Here is a 20,061-nt window from a genome sequence, read left to right as displayed (position 1 = left end):
CACAGAGTTACACATGGAGTAAACAATAAACAAGTCAATAACATGGTAGAAAAAAAAGAGAATCTATATACAATGTGTGCAAAAGGCATGAGGTAGGCAATAAATCAAATAATTACATTTAGCAGATTAACACTGGAGTGATAAATCATCAGATGATCATGTGCAAGAAGAGATACTGGTGTGCAAAAGAGCAGAAAGTAAATAAATAAAAGCAGTATGGGGGTGAGGTAGGTAAATTGGGTGGGTAGTTTACAGATGGACTATGTACAGCTGCAGCGATCGGTTAGCTGCTCGGATAGCAGATTTTTAAAGTTGTTGAGGGAGATAAAAGTCTCCAACTTCAGAGATTTTTGCAATTCGTTCCAGTCGCAGGCAGCAGAGAACTGGAAGGAAAGGCGTCCAAATGAGGTTTTGGCTTTAGGGATGATCAGTGAGATACACTGCTGGAGCGCGTGCTGCGGGTGGGTGTAGCCATCGTGACCAGTGACTGAGATAAGGCGGCACTTTACCTAGCATAGCTTTGTAGATGCCCTGGAGCCAGTGGGTCTGACGACGACATGTAGCGGGCAGCCGACTAGGGCATACAGGTCGCAGTGGTGGGTCGTATAAGGTGCTTTTAGTAACAAAACGAATGGGCACTGTGATAAACTGCATCCAGTTTGCTGAGTAGAGTATTGGAAGCTATTTTGTAGATGACATCGCCGAAGTCGAGGATCGGTAGGATAGTCAGTTTTTACTAGGGTAAGTTTGGCGGCGTGAGTGAAGGAGGCTTTGTTGCGGAATAGAAGACGATTCTAGATTTGATTTTGGATTGGAGATGTTTGATATGAGTCTGGAAGGAGAGTTTGCAGTCTAGCCAGACACCTAGGTACTTATAGATGTCCACATATTCTAGGTCGGAAACGCGTCCAGGGTGGTGATGCCTAGTCGGGCCGTGCAGAGAGGGTCGGATTAACTACACACAGATCCTGAGTTAAAGCACAGAGCCGACAGATAAAACACAAATAAACAGAATGGAGTACCGTGAATTACCTTCCTTCGCACCTTCATAAAAAATAATTCCAGCATCGGAACAGTGCACTGTGCACCCGCCAACTTTCATTCGATTTGCGAGTGGTTGAAACTGTCTCACCGGAGAAAGCATCAGAGCGAGCGAAACAGCACCCCTCTGTCTTACTACATGTAGCCCATGTATCTCATTCTGTCTGGCCGTAACTCTTTTTGTCCAGACAGCAACAGACAGCAACATTCGGAAAGTATTCAGACCCCTTCACTTTTTTCACATTTTATTATATAACAGCCTTATTCTAAAATGTATTAAATCGTTTTTTCCCCTCATCAATCTACACAAAATGCCCCTTAATGACAAAGCAACACATTTTGGGGGGGATTTTTGTTGCCAAAAATGAAATATCACATTTACAAAAGTATTCAGACCCTTTACCCAGTACTTTTTTCTAAGCACCTTTGGCAGCGATTACAGCATCAAGTGTTCTTTGGTATGATGCTACAATCTTGGCACACATGTATTTGGGGAGTTTCTCCCACTCTACTCTGCAGATCCTCTCAAGCTTTGGGCTCCCGAGTGGCACAGCAATGTAAGGCACTGCATCACTACAGACACCCTGGTTCGATTCCAGGCTTTATCATAACCGGACGTGATTGGGAGTCCCATAGGGAGGCCTGGGTTAGGCCGGTGTAGGCCGTCATTGTAAATAAGAATACGTTCTTAACTGACTTGCCTAGTTAAATAAAGGTTACAAGCTCTGTCAGGTTGGATGGGGAGCGTCGCTGCACAGCTATTTTCAGGTCTTTCGATCGGGTTCAAGTCTGGGCTTTAGCTGGGCCACTTAAGGACATTCAAAGATTTGTCCCCAAGCCACTCCTGCATTGCCTTGGCTGTGTGCTTAGGGTCGTTGTCCTGTTGGAAGGTGAACCTTCGCCCCAGTCTGAAATACTGAGCGCTCTGGAGCAGGTTTTCATCTAGGATCTCTCTGTACTTTCCTCCGTTCACCTTTCCCTCGATCCTGACTAGTCCCCTAGTCCCTGCCTCTGAAAAACATCCCAAGGTATGATGCTGCCACTACCATGCTTCACCGTAGGGATGGCGTCAGGTTTCCTCCAGACGTGACGCTTGGCATTCAGGCCGAAGACTTCAATCTTGGTTCCATCAGCCCAGAATCTTGTTTCTCATGGTCTGAGAGTCCTTTAGGTGACTTTTGGCAAATTCCAATCGAGCTGTCATATGCCTTTTACTGAGGAGTGGCTTCTGTCTGGCCACTCTACCATAAAGCCCTGATGAGTAGTGCTGCAGAGATGGTTGTCCTTCTGGAAGGTTCTCCCATCTCCACAGGGGAACTCTGGAGCTCTGTCAGAGTGACCATCGGGTTCTTGGTCACCTCCCTGACCAAGGCCCTTCTCTCCCGATTGCCCAGTTTCMCCGGACGGCCAGCTTTAGGAAGAGTCTTGGTGGTTACAAACCTGTTCCATTTAATAATGATGAGGCCACTGTGTTCTTGGGGACCTTCAATGCTTCAAAAAATGTTTTGTACCCTTCCCCAGATCTGTGCCTCGACATAATCCTGTCTCAGAGCTCTACAGACAGTTCGTTCTACCTCATGGCTTGGTTTTTGCTCTGACATGCACTGTCAACTGTGAGACCTTATATAGACAGGTGTGTGCCTTTCCAAAATCATGTCCAATCAATTTAATTTACCACAGGTGGACTGGAATGGCAAACCCCCAAAATAATACTGGTGTCAGGGAGCCATACTGCTAGGGCCCCATGTGTCTGTCCCCCAGGCACCCTCCCAGTGTCCCCAGACAGCCACCAGTGCTCCTGTACTGGGCCTGCCATCCGTTTTGACATGTGCTGGGCAAGTGCTCCCGACAGTGAGCTCCCAACGCTGGAAAGAGTTCACCCGTGTGTCTCCATATGTGGTCCCTGGGAAACAAAGACCCCTTTGTACTTGTGGACTCACGGACTACGTGCCACACCGCAATGCAACAACACGGTCGGCTCCTCCAAAGCCAACCTCCAGCCTTGCCGGCCACCAAGGCTTGTGTGTGTGTGTGCGTGTGCGTGTGCGTGTGCGTGTGCGTGTGTGTGTGTGTGTGTGTGTGTGTGTGTGTGTATCCATTCATTCATTGCCACCACATTCAGCTCCTCTCCTAATTTGTGATTTGTGTTTTGAATGGATGGAGGGGGTCAGGGGTGCAGAGAGAGGCAGAGACAGGCCAGGGAGATGGTCCCTCATTAGGGACTGAATGGCTGCCAATCTCCCAGCTGCCTCTGCTCAACTGGAGGATTGCAAAAGAGAGACTCACGCACTCCTCCTTCTGGTCTCCCTGTTTTTAGATATACTTTATCAATTAGCCTCCATGGTTATGTGTGTGTGTGTGTGGTTGCCAGAAAACAAGGAAAAATCTGACAAGTGGGGACATTTCGCCGGTCCCTAGAAAGAAAAAGGCTATTATGGGCTTTGGGTTACAATTAGGGTTAGGAGTTAGGAGTTAGGGGTTAGGGGTTTGGGGTTAAGGTTAGGGTTAGGGTAGCCTCTGCAGAGTCCCCAACAACCAGATGTTTGTGCTTTCAGCAGAAATGGAAAGAAAGCCTGTGACACGACTTCCGCTTTTAGACGTTAACAATACGACACGTCGTCACAGAGTTTCTAAACCCAGAGGCACAACATCGCAAGACTTCCGGGAACGCTCGCGAAACAGACCAAGCAGACCAGGCTGGGGTTTGGGGTTTGAGAAGTCACTGAGAGAAGTGAAAAATTCTTCCTTTGTTGTTAATTTTCTCGAAATCTAAAGGCACAACCTAGATTTGAGCCAATGTCTTAAGTACTGTAGTTGAACATGTTATTACTCCAACCTCGTGAAAGCGACAAACTGATACGTTTGAATTTAGTCAAAACAACTTTATATCGAAGGAGTGCCTTTTGATTTGATGGCCTGCACATGTGCAGTTTGGTACGAGACGACAATTAGACCCGATGATGTGTTTCTGCACATGAGCATAGCCAGCCAACGTCGCCATGACACTGCCTACAAGTGTGATTGGGGATTTCTATTGGAGTAGCAGTTTCTGCCTATCTTCATACTGTGCTTTCTTTGACTCCATTTTAACTCCTCTTCCACATTTACTGGATTGGTTGAACAGGATCTAGTTTCAGGAGCTTCTTTTACACCTGCTACATTAGGTTAGGGCTAGGGTTAGTTAAGGGCTAGGGTTAGGGTTAGGTTAGGGCTAGGGTTAGTTAAGGGCTAGGGTTAGGGTTAGGTTAGGGCTAGGGTTAGTTAAGGGCTAGGGTTAGGGTTAGGTTCAGGGTTAGGGTTAGGGCTAGGGTTAGTTAAGGTTTAGGGTTAGGGAGTTCAGGGTTAGGGTTAGGGCTAGGGTTAGTTAAGGTTTAGGGTTAGGGTTAGGGTTAGGTTCAGGGTTAGGGTTAGGGCTAGGGTTAGTTAAGGGCTAGGGTTAGTTAAGGGTTTGGGTTAGGTTTAGAAGTTAGGGGGAAATGATTTTGAATGGGAATCAATTGTTTGGTCCCCACAAGGATAGCAAAGCAAACGTGTGTGTGTGTGTGCGCGGATATGCGTGACAATAGCAGGTCACTCAGCCTTGCTCACCTGTTCCTCATGCGTGAGAGGGTAACAACTGGTTACTGACTCCCCGGCCTTCCTCCCTCCCAACTGCCCCCCTCTGTCTGTCAAAGCCTCCACCCTGGGGATATGTGGTGTAGTTTATATCACCACACTCTGTGTAACACACCTTCATTTGTCACAGAGCTTATCAAAGAGCCTGCTATTAAAGTCTAGTGTGCAGAAATTAGCTGTACAATAATGCATGATGATTAATTAAATCCTACAATAAAGCAATTAGAAAAATGACCCCATGGGAAAACAGCAAAACCATTCTTACTGAATCTGTCAATCCAATACGTAACATTCTCTTCAAGTGAATCACACTCATTTCTTTATTTTCACACATGGAAAGTGCTCTCTCAGTCCCTATCAGTTGAGTTGTGGATCTCGTGAGGCATTTTTGTCCTTGAATAGTGGAGCTTCTGGACACATTCCCAGTGTGCTGTGAGTTCTTCCTCAATGAACACATTGTTCTCTGTGTGATAAGGTGTAATTCCCCTTACAAAAAAATTACATTGATATGAGAAATCATGTGAAAACATGTGTTTTTGGAACACTTCACGTGATCACATGATTTCACGTGTAGTTTCATGTTATTACATGTTGTCACATTCAATTCACATAATTCACATGTGATCACATGAAAATGTGTTTTTGGAACACTTCACAAGTGATCACGTGAAATTCATGCGGTTTTTCCATAAGGGTGTCTCTGGGCCACGAAAGTGCTACGGAAAGATTAACGTTGTCCGCTGATAGAGTTTGCCTTCCAAGGGGAAGTCGAAACTGATGTCATTACACATTCATTACTTACACATCTCTGAAATTAGCAACATAGTGCCATCTGCACTACGTCTTTTGTTATCAGTTAATCTGACTCTCTCATCATTGATTTAATTGACTTATTTCAGCAATTTGAGGGTTTTCTGTGTAGTTTTCTAATGCTGGTGAAGCTTATTATTCAGTTGTTTTTACATTTCACTCCTGAATCTCTATGATAAATATAATAGGTTTTCTTGAGTGTATTTTTAACAAAGCTGATATTTACTTAGATCTCCAAACTGTAGGAATACAAGTGAAATCAGTTATAGACAGAGGCATGGTGGTGTAACAGGAAGGTCGGAATGCCGAGAACCAAAAGTTTGAGAGGTCAAATCCCAGGTGAGGAGATGTTGAATAATAATTACTGTATAAATAAACATACACAATGTAATCACGTACAGTGCACTCGGAAAGTATTCATACCGCTTGACCTTTTCCACATTTTGTTACGTTACAGCCTTATTCTAAAATGGATTCAATAGTTTTTCCCCCTCATCAATCTACACACAATACCCCGTAATGACAAAGCAAAAACCGTTTTTTAGACATTTATCAACAAACAAAAAACTGAAATATCACATTTACATAAGTATTCAGACCCTTTACTCAGTACTTTGTTGAAGCACCTTTGGCAGCGATTACAGCTCAAGTCTTCTTGGGTATGACGCTACAAGCTTGGCACAGCTATATTTGGGGAGTTTCTCCCATTCTTCTCTGCAGATCCTCTCAAGCTCTGTCAGGTTGGATGGGGAGCATCACCGCACAGCTATTTTCAGGTCTCTCTAGAGATGTTTGATCGGGTTCAAGTCTGGGCTCTGGCTGAGCCACTCAAGGACATTCAGAGACTTGTCCCGAAGCCACTCCTACATTGTCTTGGCTGTGTGCTTAGGGTTGTTGTCCTGTTGGAACCTTTGCCCCATTCTGAGGTCCTGAGTGCTCTGGAGCAGGTTTTCATCAAGGATTTCTCTGTACTTTGCTCCGTTCATCTCCCCCTCAATCCTGACTAGTCTCCCAGTCCCTGCCACTAAAATAAATGCCCACAGCATGATGCTGCCACCACTATGCTTCACTGTAGGGATGGTGCCAGGTTTCCTCCAGACGTGACGCTTGGCATTCAGGCCAAAGAGTTCAATCTTGGTTCCATCAGACCAGAATCTTGTTTCTCATGGTCTGAGAGTCCTTTAGGTGCCTTTTGGCAAACTCCAAGTGGGCTGTCGTGTGCCTTTTACTGAGTCTTCCGTCTGGCCACTCTACCATAAAGGCCTGATTGACGGAGTGCTGCTGAGATGGTAGTCCTTCTGGAAGGTTCTCTCATCTCCACAGAGGAACTCTGGAGCTCTGTCAGAGAGACCATCGGGTTCTTGATCACCTCTCTGACCAAGGCCCTTATCTCCTGATTGCGCAGTTTGGCGGGGCGGCAAGGACGGAAGAGGAAGAGTCTGGGTGGTTCCAAACTTCTTCCATTTAAGAATGATGGAGGCCACTGTGTTCTTGGGGACCTTCAATGCTGCTGAAATACTTTGGTACCCTTCCCCAGATCTGTGCCTCGACACAATCCTGTCTCGGGGAGCTCTACGATCAATTCCTTCAACCTCATGGCTTGGTTTTTGCTCTGACATGCACTGTCAACTGTGGGACCTTATATAGACAGGTCTGTGCCTTTCCAAATCATGTCCAATCATTTTAATTTACCAAAAGGTGGACTCCAATCAAGTAGTTTTTTATACATTTCTAAAAAACAGTTTTCACTGTGTCATTATGGGGTATTGTGTGTAAATTGATGAGGAAAACATTAATTGAATCAATTTTAGAATAAGGCTGTAACGTAGCAAAATGTGGAAACAAGGAAAGAGTCTGAAAACGTTCCGAATGCACTGTATGTCAAAGTGTGGACATCCTAACGACACATTTTTGCTTGCAGGGCATCACCTGTGAAATTTCATTTGAAAAATATCCACATATGAAACCTAATGTGAAATATAAATCACATGTAAAGTGTTCTAAAACCACATGGTTTAATATATGATTTCACATATGCAAGATTACGTGAAACTTCATGTGAAATATCATCATGTGAAGTTTTACAAAACCATATGGTTTCACATGATTTGCATATGAAAAAGATCATGTGATTTTCCACGTGAAATCATTTGGCTTTTCCTTAAGGGATAGATTTTGGTAGAGACACAAGCTACATGGACATACTTCAGAGGTGGCTTTCGCTTGTTCATGCATCCCTCAAAAACAAAGCCTGCCTTTTTTAAATTGACCCCAATGGGTCTTCAGCAGCTCAGTCAGACCAAAATCAAACTGATTTAGCCTACACATTTATTTAAATGAAATGATCCTGACCTTGCACATTTTTGTTTCATAATCTTGACCCATAAACATGCCTTTCTTCGTCATGTCATATTTTTTCTAATAACCGTTATTTTACCTTTTTGTTTTAATTTCTATGTAATTCTTCTGTGGAAAAAACAGGTGCAAATTTTGAAATTAGATCTAACTCTTAGAAAATCAGACCTGTAGTATTTCAACTTCGTTGGCTGTGGGGCTATAGGTGATGGAACCAACAGCATGTAATGCAACACAGTAAATAAGACAGAAACAGGACTATGAAAGGGGAGTAGTGGAATATGGAGTGTCTGGATGATGGCTGTGAAAGTGTGAAGGAAGGCCTGCCATGCTGCTGTGGGCTTTGGGAGCAGTGGGCCGGCCGGTGTGGCTCGTCTCTGGCTGCAGACAGCTGCAGCTCACACATAGAGATCTGTGCCAGTCACACCTCTACTGCATTTGTGTGGTAGATAGAATAGCCAACAGCTGCACCAGAAGCTGAACTGCTTTATTGAAGTTATGTGTGACAGCCAATGATACAGTAATGATGTGTGTGTATGATGTGTGTGTGTGTTTGGTGCGTGTGTGTGTCTGTTTGTGTAGTCTGTGTGCATGTGCGGTGCGTGTGTGTCTAGTCCGTGTGTGTGTGGTGCGTGTATGTGTGCGTAACCTTGAATGAAACAAATCAGAGTGTGGACGTAACAATGTCACACTGAATACATTTTCCTCACAACCTATTGAGACAGAATGGCTTCTTATACAGCAAGAGAGAGATAGAGAAAATAAAGAGTCTAGTGTTAGAATCAAGGTTTCTCATGTTGTCTGTGTATGTTACTGTAAGTAGCATAGCTGTGTTATATACTGTAAGCATGAGGTCTACTTTAAGTAGCATCCCACTGGGCACAGATGTCAGTTCAACATCTAGTTTTGATTTACATTTCATTGAGTTGTCAACTAACAGTGAATTCAACGACAAATGTCACCATGTCATTGGATTTTAGGTTAAAAGTTGGTTGAAATAAAGACAAAATGCCCTTACGTTGATGAATTTTTGCAAATCCAATCAGTTTTCCATGTTGATTCAATTTCATCACATTGAATTTGTTGGATGAAATGATGTGGAAACAACGTTGATTCAACCACTTTTCACCCAGTGGGGTGGCTGTGTTATAAGATTCCCCAGTACTTGATCACTAGGGGAATGAATGAGTCAGTGGGAAGAAGCAGACTGTCCCACCTGGTGTTCTGCTGAGATCAATAGAGATGAAAGGGCTCTCCGACTTGACAATTATCACCTACGACCACTGGGGACTATCAGGAGAAATTACCCATATGCTCCTCTCAGCCTCTCACAGAGCTGCTATCAGGCCTCTGGTACTCCCCCATGACATAATTTTCCAATGACATCCTCACAAAGTGAGGTGAGAAAAGAGGAGGAGGGTGAGATGGACGACAGAGAGAAAGAGAGAGAGATGGATGACGGAGAGAGAGAGGGTGAAAATAGAGAACAGGAGAGACAGCGGAAGTGAGTGCTGTGAGAACAAATTATTAAGTCAATGAGGGAGGGACGGAGGGAGAGAAACCAGGGTCCCAGCTACTAGACCAGGGACAGGAATGGGGAATGGGGTGGGGGAGGCAGCAAGGTTCCCATGCCCCGGGGGCCCCAGGGGAGTAGCGGTGGCAGATGTGACGTCTGGGGCCCAGCTCAGGTCTCTTGCACTGGGGATGACAGTCTGCAGTCTGGGCTGAGACCAGAGGCTCTCATCCATCACCCTCAGACGACCAAGGGCCTTTCTGTATAAATAGATACAAAGAAGACCCAGAACAGCCTCTTATTGGACTATACTTAGGGCTAGCCTTGGGCATCCTCCAATCACAGTTGGGCATCTTGTCTCTGCTACGTAAAAAAAAAWAAAAWAATCTTACCAAGAGCCCATCACAAATCCCAGGTCAAGAAGTCATCTAGTTTGTTGATGTTTCATCTTATTTTGGGTAGCTTAAGAAAAATAACGAAATATCTCAATCTTGCCTAAAGTGTCCGRATGCTTCCCAGCTATAACAGTTCGGAAGAGTTTGTGCATATACAATATACAGTGGGGAGAACAAGTATTTGATACACTGCTGATTTTGCATATTTTCCTACTTACAAAGCATGTAGAGGTCTGTAATTTTTTATCATAGGTACACTTCAACTGTGAGAGACGGAATCTAAAACAAAAATCCCGAAAATCACATTGTATGATTTTTAAGTAATTAATTAGCATTTTATTGCATGACATAAGTATTTGATACATCAGAAAAGCAGAACTTAATATTTGGTACAGAATCCTTTGTTTGCAATTACAGAGATCATACGTTTCCTGTAGTTCTTGACCAGGTTTGCACACACTGCAAGCAGGGATTTTGGCCCTCCTCCATATCAGCCTTCTCCAAGCTCTTCAGGTTCGGGCTGTCGCTGGGCAATACGGACTTTCAGCTCCCTCCAAGATTTTCTATTGGGTTCAGGTCTGGAGACTGGCTAGGCCACTCCAGGACTTGAGATACTTCTTACGGAGCCACTCTTAGTTGCCCTGGCTGTGTGTTTCGGGTCGTTGTCATGCTGGAAGACCCAGCCACGACCCATCATCAATGCTCTTACTGAGGGAAGGAGGTTGTTGGCTAAGATCTCGCAATACATGGCCCCATCCATCTCCCCTCAATACGGTGCAGTCGTCCTGTCCCCTTTGCAGAAAAGCATCCCCAAGAATATGTTTCCACCTCCATGCTTCACGGTTGGGATGGTGTTCTGGGGTTGTACTCATCCTTTTCTTCCTCCAAACACGGCGAGTGGAGTTTAGACCAAAAAGCTCTATTTTTTAATCATCAGACCACATGACCTTCTCCCATTCCTCCTCTGGATCATCCAGATGGTCATTGGCAAACTTCAGACGGGCCTGGACATGCCCTCTTTGAGCAGGGGACCTTGTGTGCGCTGCAGGATTTTAATCCATGACGGCGTAGTGTGTTACTAATGGTTTTTTTGAGACTGTGGTCCCAGCTCTCTTCAGGTCATTGACCAGGTCCTGCCGTGTAGTTCTGGGCTGATCCTCACCTTCCTCATGATCATTGATGCCCCACGAGGTGGATCTTGCATGGAGATCTTGCATGGGTGATTGACCATCATCTTGAACTTCTTCTATTTTCTTCTATTTTCTAATAATTGCGCCAACAGTTGTTGCCTTCTCACCAAGCTGCTTGCCTATTGTCCTGTAGCCCATCCCAGCCTTGTGCAGGTTCTACAATTTTATCCCTGATGTCCTTACACAGCTCTCTGGTCTTGGCCATTGTGGAGAGGTTGGAGTCTGTTTGATTGAGTGTGTGGACAGGTGTCTTTTATACAGGTAACGAGTTCAAACAGGTGCAGTTAATACAGGTAATGAGTGGAGAACAGGAGGGCTTCTTAAAGAAAAACTAACAGGTCTGTGAGAGCCGGAATTCTTACTGGTTGGTAGGTGATCAAATACTTTGTCATGCAATAAAATGCAAATGAATTACTTAAAAATCATACCATGTGATTTTCTGGATTTTTGTTTTAGATTCCGTCTCTCACAGTTGAAGTGTACCTATGATAAAAATTACAGACCTCTACATGCTTTGTAAGTAGGAAAACCTGCAAAATCGGCAGTGTATCAAATACTTGTTCTCCCCACTGTACATGTATGAGCTTATACATTATACATGTATTGAGGACACCTCTTCAAATTCATGGATTCAGCTATTTCAACCACACCCGTTGCTGACAGGTGTGTAAATCGCAGCCATGCAATCTCCATAGACAAACATTGGAAGTAGAATGGTCTTACTGAAGAGCTCAGTGACATTCAACGTGGCACTGTCATAGGATGCCACCTTTCCAACAAGTCAGTTCTTCAAATTTCTCCCCTGCTAGAGCTGCCCCGGTCAACTGTAAGTGCTGTTATTGTGAAGTGGAAACGTCAAGGAGCAACCATGGCTCAGCCCTGAAGTGGTAGTCCACACAAGCTCACAGAAAGGGACCGGCGAGTGCTGAAGCGCGTAAAAATCGTCTGGCCTCGGTTGCAACACTCAATACTGAGTTCCAAACTGCCTCTGGAAGCAATGTCAGCACAATAACTGTTCGTTGGGAGCTTAATGAAATGGGTTTCCATGGCCGAGCAGCCGCACACAAGCCTAAGATCACCATGCGCAATGCCAAGCGTCGGCTGGAGTGGTGTAAAGCTCCCCGCCATTGAACTCTGGAGCAATGGAAACACGTTGTCTAGAGTGAMGAATCGCGCTTCGCCATCTGGCAGCCCAATGGACAAATCTGGGTTTGGTGGATGCCAGGWGAACGCTACCTGCCCGAATGGATAGTGCCAACTGTAAAGTTTGATGGCGGAGAAATAATGGGCTGGGGCTGTTATTCATGGTTCAGGCTAGGCCCCTTAGTTCAAGTGAAGGGAAATCTTAACGCTACAGCATACAATAACATTCTAGACGATTCTGTCCTTCCAACTTTGTGGCAACAGTTTGGGGAAGGACCTTTTCTGTTTCAGCATGACAATGCCCCCGTGGACAAAGCGAGGTGCATACAGAAATGGTTTGTCGAGATCGGTATGGAAGAACTTGACTGGCCTGCACAGAGCCCTGACCTCAACTCCATCGAACACCTTTAAGATGAATTGGAACGCAAACTGCAAGCCAGACCTAATCGCCCAACATCAGAACCCGTCCTCACTAATGCTCTTGTGGCTGAATGGAAGCAAGTCCCCTCAGCAATGTTCCAACATCTTGTGGAAAGTCTTCCCAGGACAGTGGATGCTGTTATAGCAGCAAAGGGGGACCGACTCCATATTAATGCCCATGAATTTGGAATGAGARGTTCGATGAGCAGGTGTCCACATACTTTTGGTCATGTAGTGTATTTTGTGACGTTTTTATTTGTCTTTTTGTTCAGCTGTTCAGGCACACACGTTTTTTTCTGGAGGCAAGTCAAAGTTCGAAGCCGAAGTCTACGCCCATCCGTCAGTGATTGGTCAACAGCAGGAATTCTTCAATAAAGACTTTGCTGTCATTCAACAAGAGACAACTCGTTTTCATGCAAATCTTTTCATTGAGAAATACTGCACCAAACATCTTAGTTAGATGTCAAAAAAACGTCAAAATGAATCACAGATTCCTTGAGTTATCTTAGATTAATACTGACTATTTTAACCGAAGGTCTTTTAAGGGAGTATGCGAGCACACTCGTTTGTTTCGGCTAGCCGAGTTCGACAAGGCGCCAGCTGAACTGAAGCATGCTGACGCCTTAAAACCAGCTCAATGGTCAGTAAGAAGCCAGGAGTCAGAGCTGAGGGATGGAAGGAGGGACAGAGAGAGGAGGAAGGAGCCTCCCAGAGCTGTTTTCCAGGAGGCTGTCAGCGTGAGACAACTGTGAGGAGAGGCCTTTATCTCCTAATGCACTGTATTACAGAGTCCTTGGAAAAAGCCTTGTCTCTGTGAGGGTGGATGAAAAAGATTCGGATCGGATCCCGACTTTAAATAGATTAGGACTGCAAGCAGTCACACATCTGTAGCCGCCATTATCCCCCTTTGAAGCCCCATGAGTGGCTGTCGACACCCATCAAACATGGCGAGGGGTGCAGCCGTGCCGGCTGCCGCTGTGCCAGGGGAATCATGGGGGTTTGTCTTTAAGGTCTCTTCTCAAGCTCCTGATGATTTTAAATAAACATCTGTAAGCCCTGATAAGTACAACGCTTGGTTTATTCCTTGGGAATGACAAAAAAGGAGGTGAGGAAAACATAACAAATTAAGCAAGGACTTCCTGAATGAATCTGAGTAAACAACCGTGGGTTATTCAAAGACGATAGGATCAGGAATAGCACCACAGGAAATGACCTCAGAGGCCTAGAATAATGTCTGGAGAATTCAGTTGAATTCCATCAGAAAATCTATTTTATGTGGTTTATGTTATCTGTAGAAATCTAGATATGTCTACAAGGTTCAGAGTTGATCCAGATTGTGTGATCTGACCAGGATTGCTGACCAGACAAAATTCTGGATCTTAGGGTCAGGTCACAGCCTATTGCTATAATGTGTATTATTAACTTCACCATCTGCCCCATTGACTCTGAACTTTATTAACTGAATCATGTGTTGACCCACRTGTAAGGATGAATGTGAAAATGAAAGAGTGAGGTCTTACCTATTGGCCCTCTTCCTAGAGTAGACTGTGCTTCATTCACACTACTGGGATCCAGGTGAATATGTATCTCTGAGGGAGGACAACAAACCTGTTGGGAATCTGAGATTGATTAATCAGACTGAATAAGTATTTATTTTTCCACTCCACTGGTCTTCTCAATGAGCTGTGAAATAGTCAGATACAGTAAATGAGGAAGATGATTGCATTATTAACAATTTGACACTTATAGCGGCACATATTTACTTGGCTGTAAAGAACCAGAGCCGGCATTAACCTATGAAGTCAATCTACACTACTGTTGTTTTTTAAACAAAACCAATCCCACAGGAGACATTTTAGAAGTTAGATGATTCTGGGTGTGTGTTGTTAATGTGTCTATTGTGTTTCCAGAAAGCGCTCTATCCTTTCTATTTAAAGGCAAGACATTAAACCCTGTACTGTTCAGTAGAACTTCCATCTCTATGGATCCTTGGGGAGGACACATCCCTAAAGCACCTGTGACGAGAGCGAGAGAGAGACCTCCCTCCAARTAACCAACTGTCCACATAACACAATACAGATAACAATAACTCTGAAACACAACAAAGGGACACAAGTCAAAAACATTAACCCATCTATCTCCCAGTGGACCAACCAACCTGATAACATTATTGATACCTTTTATTATTTCTTATTGTTGCTGCATTGTCGAGAAGGAGCCTGCAAGTAAGCATTTCGTTTGACGGTGGATACCATGGGTATCCTGTACATACAACTAATAAACTTGAAACTTGTTAGGTTGGGTGTGGTAATGTACTCTTCACACCCACTCCCACACAAAGCTGTGCAAGTGCGATCTCCAGGCACAGCTGGAGTACAGGGCACTGACTGAGACAAAGGGCATCTTTCCACCACTGTTTGTCTTCCTCTAAATCCACCTAGGCTAGAGGATAGGGTTTTCCCGTCACACACCGACACTGAAACGTAACTCTGCTGGCAGACTAGCCTGAACAGAGGAGCTATACAGGCAGCGTTTGAAAACCCTGATCTGGACTATTGTTGTGAAGCATCAATGTTTTGTTTGCTTCATGTTTTTTGTTTCATACTGTATGTTTGCTTTGTAAGGGTGATATCTGGCTACTAGAGTCTGTCAATTGACTTCACACACATCATGCTGCCCGCTGGTCAATAGTGTAGGGAAAGGCATCCTCAGTAATAGCACCACTGCCCCCTACTGGGGAGAATAGCACATATTAGGACTGCCTCAAGCAGGTAAACAACAGTACATGTGTAGACTGAAGCAGATAGACTGAATAACTGTAAAAGTGGACCAAGGAGCATATTAGCTCTGGTAGCAGTGCATATGCTGAATGTAACAGGGGAAGATCACAGCACAACATTCTTATTGGTTCATTATTCATGTGACAAAGTCAGTTTCCATCCTCAACTAACAAGTTTAACATTATTTTCTTAATCTGGGTTCTCAGTTATTGTAGAATGGAGGCACTGGGGGTTTCGTTTTTAAGGTTGCTGGCTACAATTAGGAATCAATACCTGATACACTAAAAAACATTAGTTTTTCTCTTTTTCTATGTAACTCAGAAATAAAACAGTGGCTTGTCCAATAGGCTTGTTTGCTTTTAGTGCTCTGGCCTACAAAGTATAAACATCTCTCTCACATTTACTATAAAAACATCATTARCTTTCAATTGTTTTCACACATTAGTTGGCTGAGATTCTTTCCACAGTGAGTGTTGTGCCCTGTGAAGCGGGCTGGCAAGCACATGGTGAATCCTTTTCTCCGAGTAGGCTACACACTCACTCTGCCTGCCTGCCTGCAGCTGTGTCAACAACACAGTGAGCTGGGTGACTCCCTGACTGCAGACAGATAACTCATATCTATCTGCAAATACAGTCTCAGAGAAACATTATGATAACAAACATAGTTGTACCACATTTGTATAACCTATACCTTTTCATAAATCCTAACATMAATTACCTCATTTGATTTAATTATCCCTTCATTCCTGGTCATCCCAGCTGGTCATCTTCTCTTTGCTCTAGTGATCAAAGAGAAGAGACGTTTAATTATGAAACGGTGCGCTCCACTAAAACCTTGCTTGTAAGTCACCATATGGAACTCATCTCTTCAGCTCTTATTAAAGCGTCTGGCCACAGCAGAGCAGGGGTCAAGGGTGGCTGGAGGTCGGCAGGGTCCCATCACTGTGACCGCAGTCGGAGCCTATAGGCTGTTGAACAAACAAACGTCTGAGGTCATCACATCAATGGGCTTCAAGGCCGTACTTTAAAATGTAGGTTTGTGTGGGACTATTTTGGCCAAGCTAGCTACGTTAAAGTTGACCACATTCTAATCTCAACATTTACTTTTTTGTTGTAAATGGTAATATGAAATGACAAGATGGCCATTCTAATATCCATAAGTGCATGTTCATATATAAAGGTACCCATTCTCTTTTTTCCACTAACATACTTTAAATGTGTTCTAAACCATATGATTTTAACAGGCTTCCCTGTTGTATGAGTGCTTTGGGCTACTGGTGCGTAATATTTACTTTTTTTCAAGTTGCTAAATACCATGGGAGTCATGGGTCAAAGGTTAGCTCAATAATAGTTGAGCTTCTTAATCTAAGGTGTCAAAAGGGTCCACTTTAATTCCCTATACTTCCCTACTCCTCTTACCTCCACTCTAAACATACTTCACCTTAGGGAGTCAAATTATTTGTGTGTTTGCCTGTGTGCATGAAATTAATAACCATTACAGCTGATCATGAACTCACCTTCAGTTTGAATTAAAGCATGTTAATTTGATTGCTATAATTTATTCAAGCTTTGCAAATCCAATATATCCTAGCTGATGATGATTGCATAAGGACCGCTTGGTCAGGCTATAGGTCTGAGGTAAAAAACTGAGCCCTCTGATTGGACCAGTGGGAGGACACAATAGACCCAGCGGTATCACACTACTACCACATCCCCTCTCCATTTACCACTTCCTGCCTGGGAATCAGGGCTTTACATCCCTCACGGAATTCCACCGTTTGTTTCTTTCCCAAGACTTCCAACTGCAACAAACAAAGGGAGGTAGGAGAGAGAGGACAAACACAAAGGGAAATATTCTGCAACAGACCAGAGCACACGTTCCAATAGCAAGGTCATCCCCACTACTGGGGCTGAYGACAGTGGGGAGATGCAATGGACAGAAGGGCGAGAGGAGTAGAGGAAGGTATGGTTATTGGTGTTGGTGTTTCTAGAATACTCTCAAAGTCATGCTATTAAAGCTATTCAATATAACAGTGCTATAAAGGAAAAATCCAAATGTATATAATAAAAATATTAACTATATTCTTGTATGAACACACATCTGTTTGTTTTGCTTATGTCAAAAGAAAGCCTCGCACATGCACTGTGTAATCTGTAGATCTGAACTGTAACATCTCTCTCTTTCTCTTRCCCCTCTCTTTCTAATAGCAGACAGTGCAGGCACAGGCACCTGAAAGGCAGCAGCAGTGTTTGTGTGTGTGCATGCGTGCTGTCGTCACGGCTGCTTGTGGCAGTTCGGTCGGCCTAGTGTCCTAGACTCTAATCTGCTGGAGATGCTATCATGTGTGATTAGTGTACAGGGTGTTTACTGGCACATGCTCTCTCTGATTGCAGTTAAGCTGCTACCACAGTTACAGTTACACACACAAACACACACACACACACAATATACCCCTAAGGAGAGAGGCCTGCACCTGCTCCTCTTTTTGCCCAGTGTAAACAGAGCAGGGGTAGAGCTAGAGGGAGGAGGGGAATGGGAGGATGGAGAATGGGATGAAGCATTAATAAAGGCATGTTCAAGTTGAGGTTCCCTCTGATTCCATTATCTTAGCACTAAATGCTAAATAGGTAGGATTTGAGGTAGGAGTATTTACCAAGCAAAGTTTAGGTATTGGTGAGTGTGGGTGTTGGTGGGTTTAGGTGTTGGGGTGTTGGTTTGTTTTGGTGTTGGTGTTGGTGAGTTTGGGTGTTACCCCAACTCACCAACACCCAACACCCAAGCACACCAAACACCACAAAGATACACACCAAACCTAACCAACACCCCAACTCACAACACCAACACCAACACCCAAGCCCACCAACACCCAAAGATACTAACACCCAAACGCTCCAACACCCCAGCTCACCAATACCAACACCCAAAGCACACCAACACCCAAGCACACCAACACCCAAAGCACACCAACACCCAAAATACTAACACCCAAAACTCACCAAAACACCCAAACATCTAAGCACACCAACACCCAAGCACACAAATCCCAAAGATACTAACACCCAAACCTACCACACCCCAACTCACCAACACCAACACCCAAGCACACTAACAACCCAAAGATTACTAACACCCCAACTCACTAGCACCCAAAGGAACACTAACACCCCACTCATCAACACCCAAACATCTAAACATCTAAACACCCAAACCACCAACACCCAAACTCACCAACACCCAACAACCGAGCATACCAACAACAAGCACACCAAAACCCAAACCTACCAACAACCGCCAACTCTACCAACACCAACACCCAAGCACACCAACACCCAAACGATACTAAACACCCAAACCTACCAACACCCCAATCACAACCAACACCACACCCCAAGCCCACCAACACCAAAGATGACTAACACCAAACCTACCAACACCCCAGCTCACGCAAATACCAGACACCCAACGCACACCAACACCCAACCACACCAACACACCAAGAAAACACCCCAAAAGATACTAACACCCCAACTCACCAAACACCCAAACATCTAACGCACCATCCAACACCCAAGCACACCAAATCCCAAGATACTACACACCCAAACCTACCCAACACGCCGCAAACTCACCCAACACCAAACACCCAAGCACAGCTAACCCCAAAGATACTAACACCCCAAGCTCACTAGCACCCAAGATACTAGACACCCCCCAACTATCAACACCCAAACGATCTAAACATCTAAACAACCCAAACTCACCAACACCCAAAACTCACAACACCCCAAACAATACCAAGCCATACCAACAAACCAACACACCAACACCCAACACACCAACACCAAAGATTTAACTAAACACCCAAACTCACCAACACCAAACCAAAAACAACACCAACACCCAAGCACCTAAAGCCCACCACACCCACACTCACCAATACCTAAACTGTTCTTGGTAAATACTCCTACCTCAAATCCTACCATTTAGCATTTAGTGCATAAAGATAATTGGAATCAGAGGAACCTTCAACATTGAAACATGCCTTTATTAATGCTTCATCCATTCGTCCATCCTCCCATTCCCCCTCGCTCCCCTCTAGCTCTACCCTGCTCTGTTACAACTGGGCAAAAAGGAGGAGGCAGGTTGCAGCCTCTCTCCTTAGGGGTATATTGTGTGCTGTGGTGTGTTTGTGTGTAATGTACTTGGGTAGCAGCTTAACTGCCAATCAAGAGAGAGCAATGTTGCAGAAACCACACCCTGTACAACTAATTCACCACATGATAGCATCTCCAGGCAGAGTTAGAGTCTAGGACACTAGGCCGACACGAACTGGCCACAAGCACCGTGACGGACAGCACGCATGCACACACACAAAACACTGCTTGCTCATTCATGCCTGTGCTCTGCACTGTCTGCCTATTAGAAAGAGAGGGGAAAGAGAAGAGTGAGAGGATGTTACAGTTCAGATCTACAGATTACACAGGTGCATGTGCGAGGGCTTTCTTTTGACATAAGCAAAACAAACCAGATGTGTGTTCATACAGAGAATATAGTTAATATTTTATTATATACATTTGGATTTTTCCTTTATAGCACGTCTTATATTGAAATAGCTTTAATAGGACATGACTTTGGGAGAGTATTCTTAGAAACACCAACACAATAACCATACCTTCCTCTACTCCTCTCGCCCTATCTTCCATTGCATTTCCCCACTGTCCCAGCCCCATAGGATGGATGACCCTTGCTATTGAACGTGTGCCTCTGGTCTGTTGCAGAATATTTCCCCTTTGTTTGT

The 20,061-nt window shown here is 44.4% G+C and overlaps 1 protein-coding gene across 1 annotated transcript in view; it reads right to left on the bottom strand.

Annotated features, from left to right (window-relative positions):
* LOC139028854 (uncharacterized) overlaps positions 1-20,061 on the bottom strand; it is a 43,386-nt gene that overhangs the window by 16,731 nt on the left and 6,594 nt on the right. Inside the window, exons 2-3 of the mRNA XM_070447342.1 lie at positions 19,660-19,679; positions 9,399-9,594 (exon numbers count right to left, since the gene is read on the bottom strand). Of these exons, the coding sequence (XP_070303443.1) occupies positions 9,399-9,594; positions 19,660-19,679 (216 nt within the window). The remainder of the gene's footprint in view (positions 1-9,398; positions 9,595-19,659; positions 19,680-20,061) is intronic.

Source organism: Salvelinus sp. IW2-2015, linkage group LG15 (assembly GCF_002910315.2).
Source record: "Salvelinus sp. IW2-2015 linkage group LG15, ASM291031v2, whole genome shotgun sequence".
In the NCBI taxonomy this organism is placed as follows: Eukaryota; Metazoa; Chordata; class Actinopteri; order Salmoniformes; family Salmonidae; genus Salvelinus; species Salvelinus sp. IW2-2015.
Note: the sequence above shows the minus strand (reverse complement) of the source record. Positions and strands in the feature narration are given on the sequence as shown.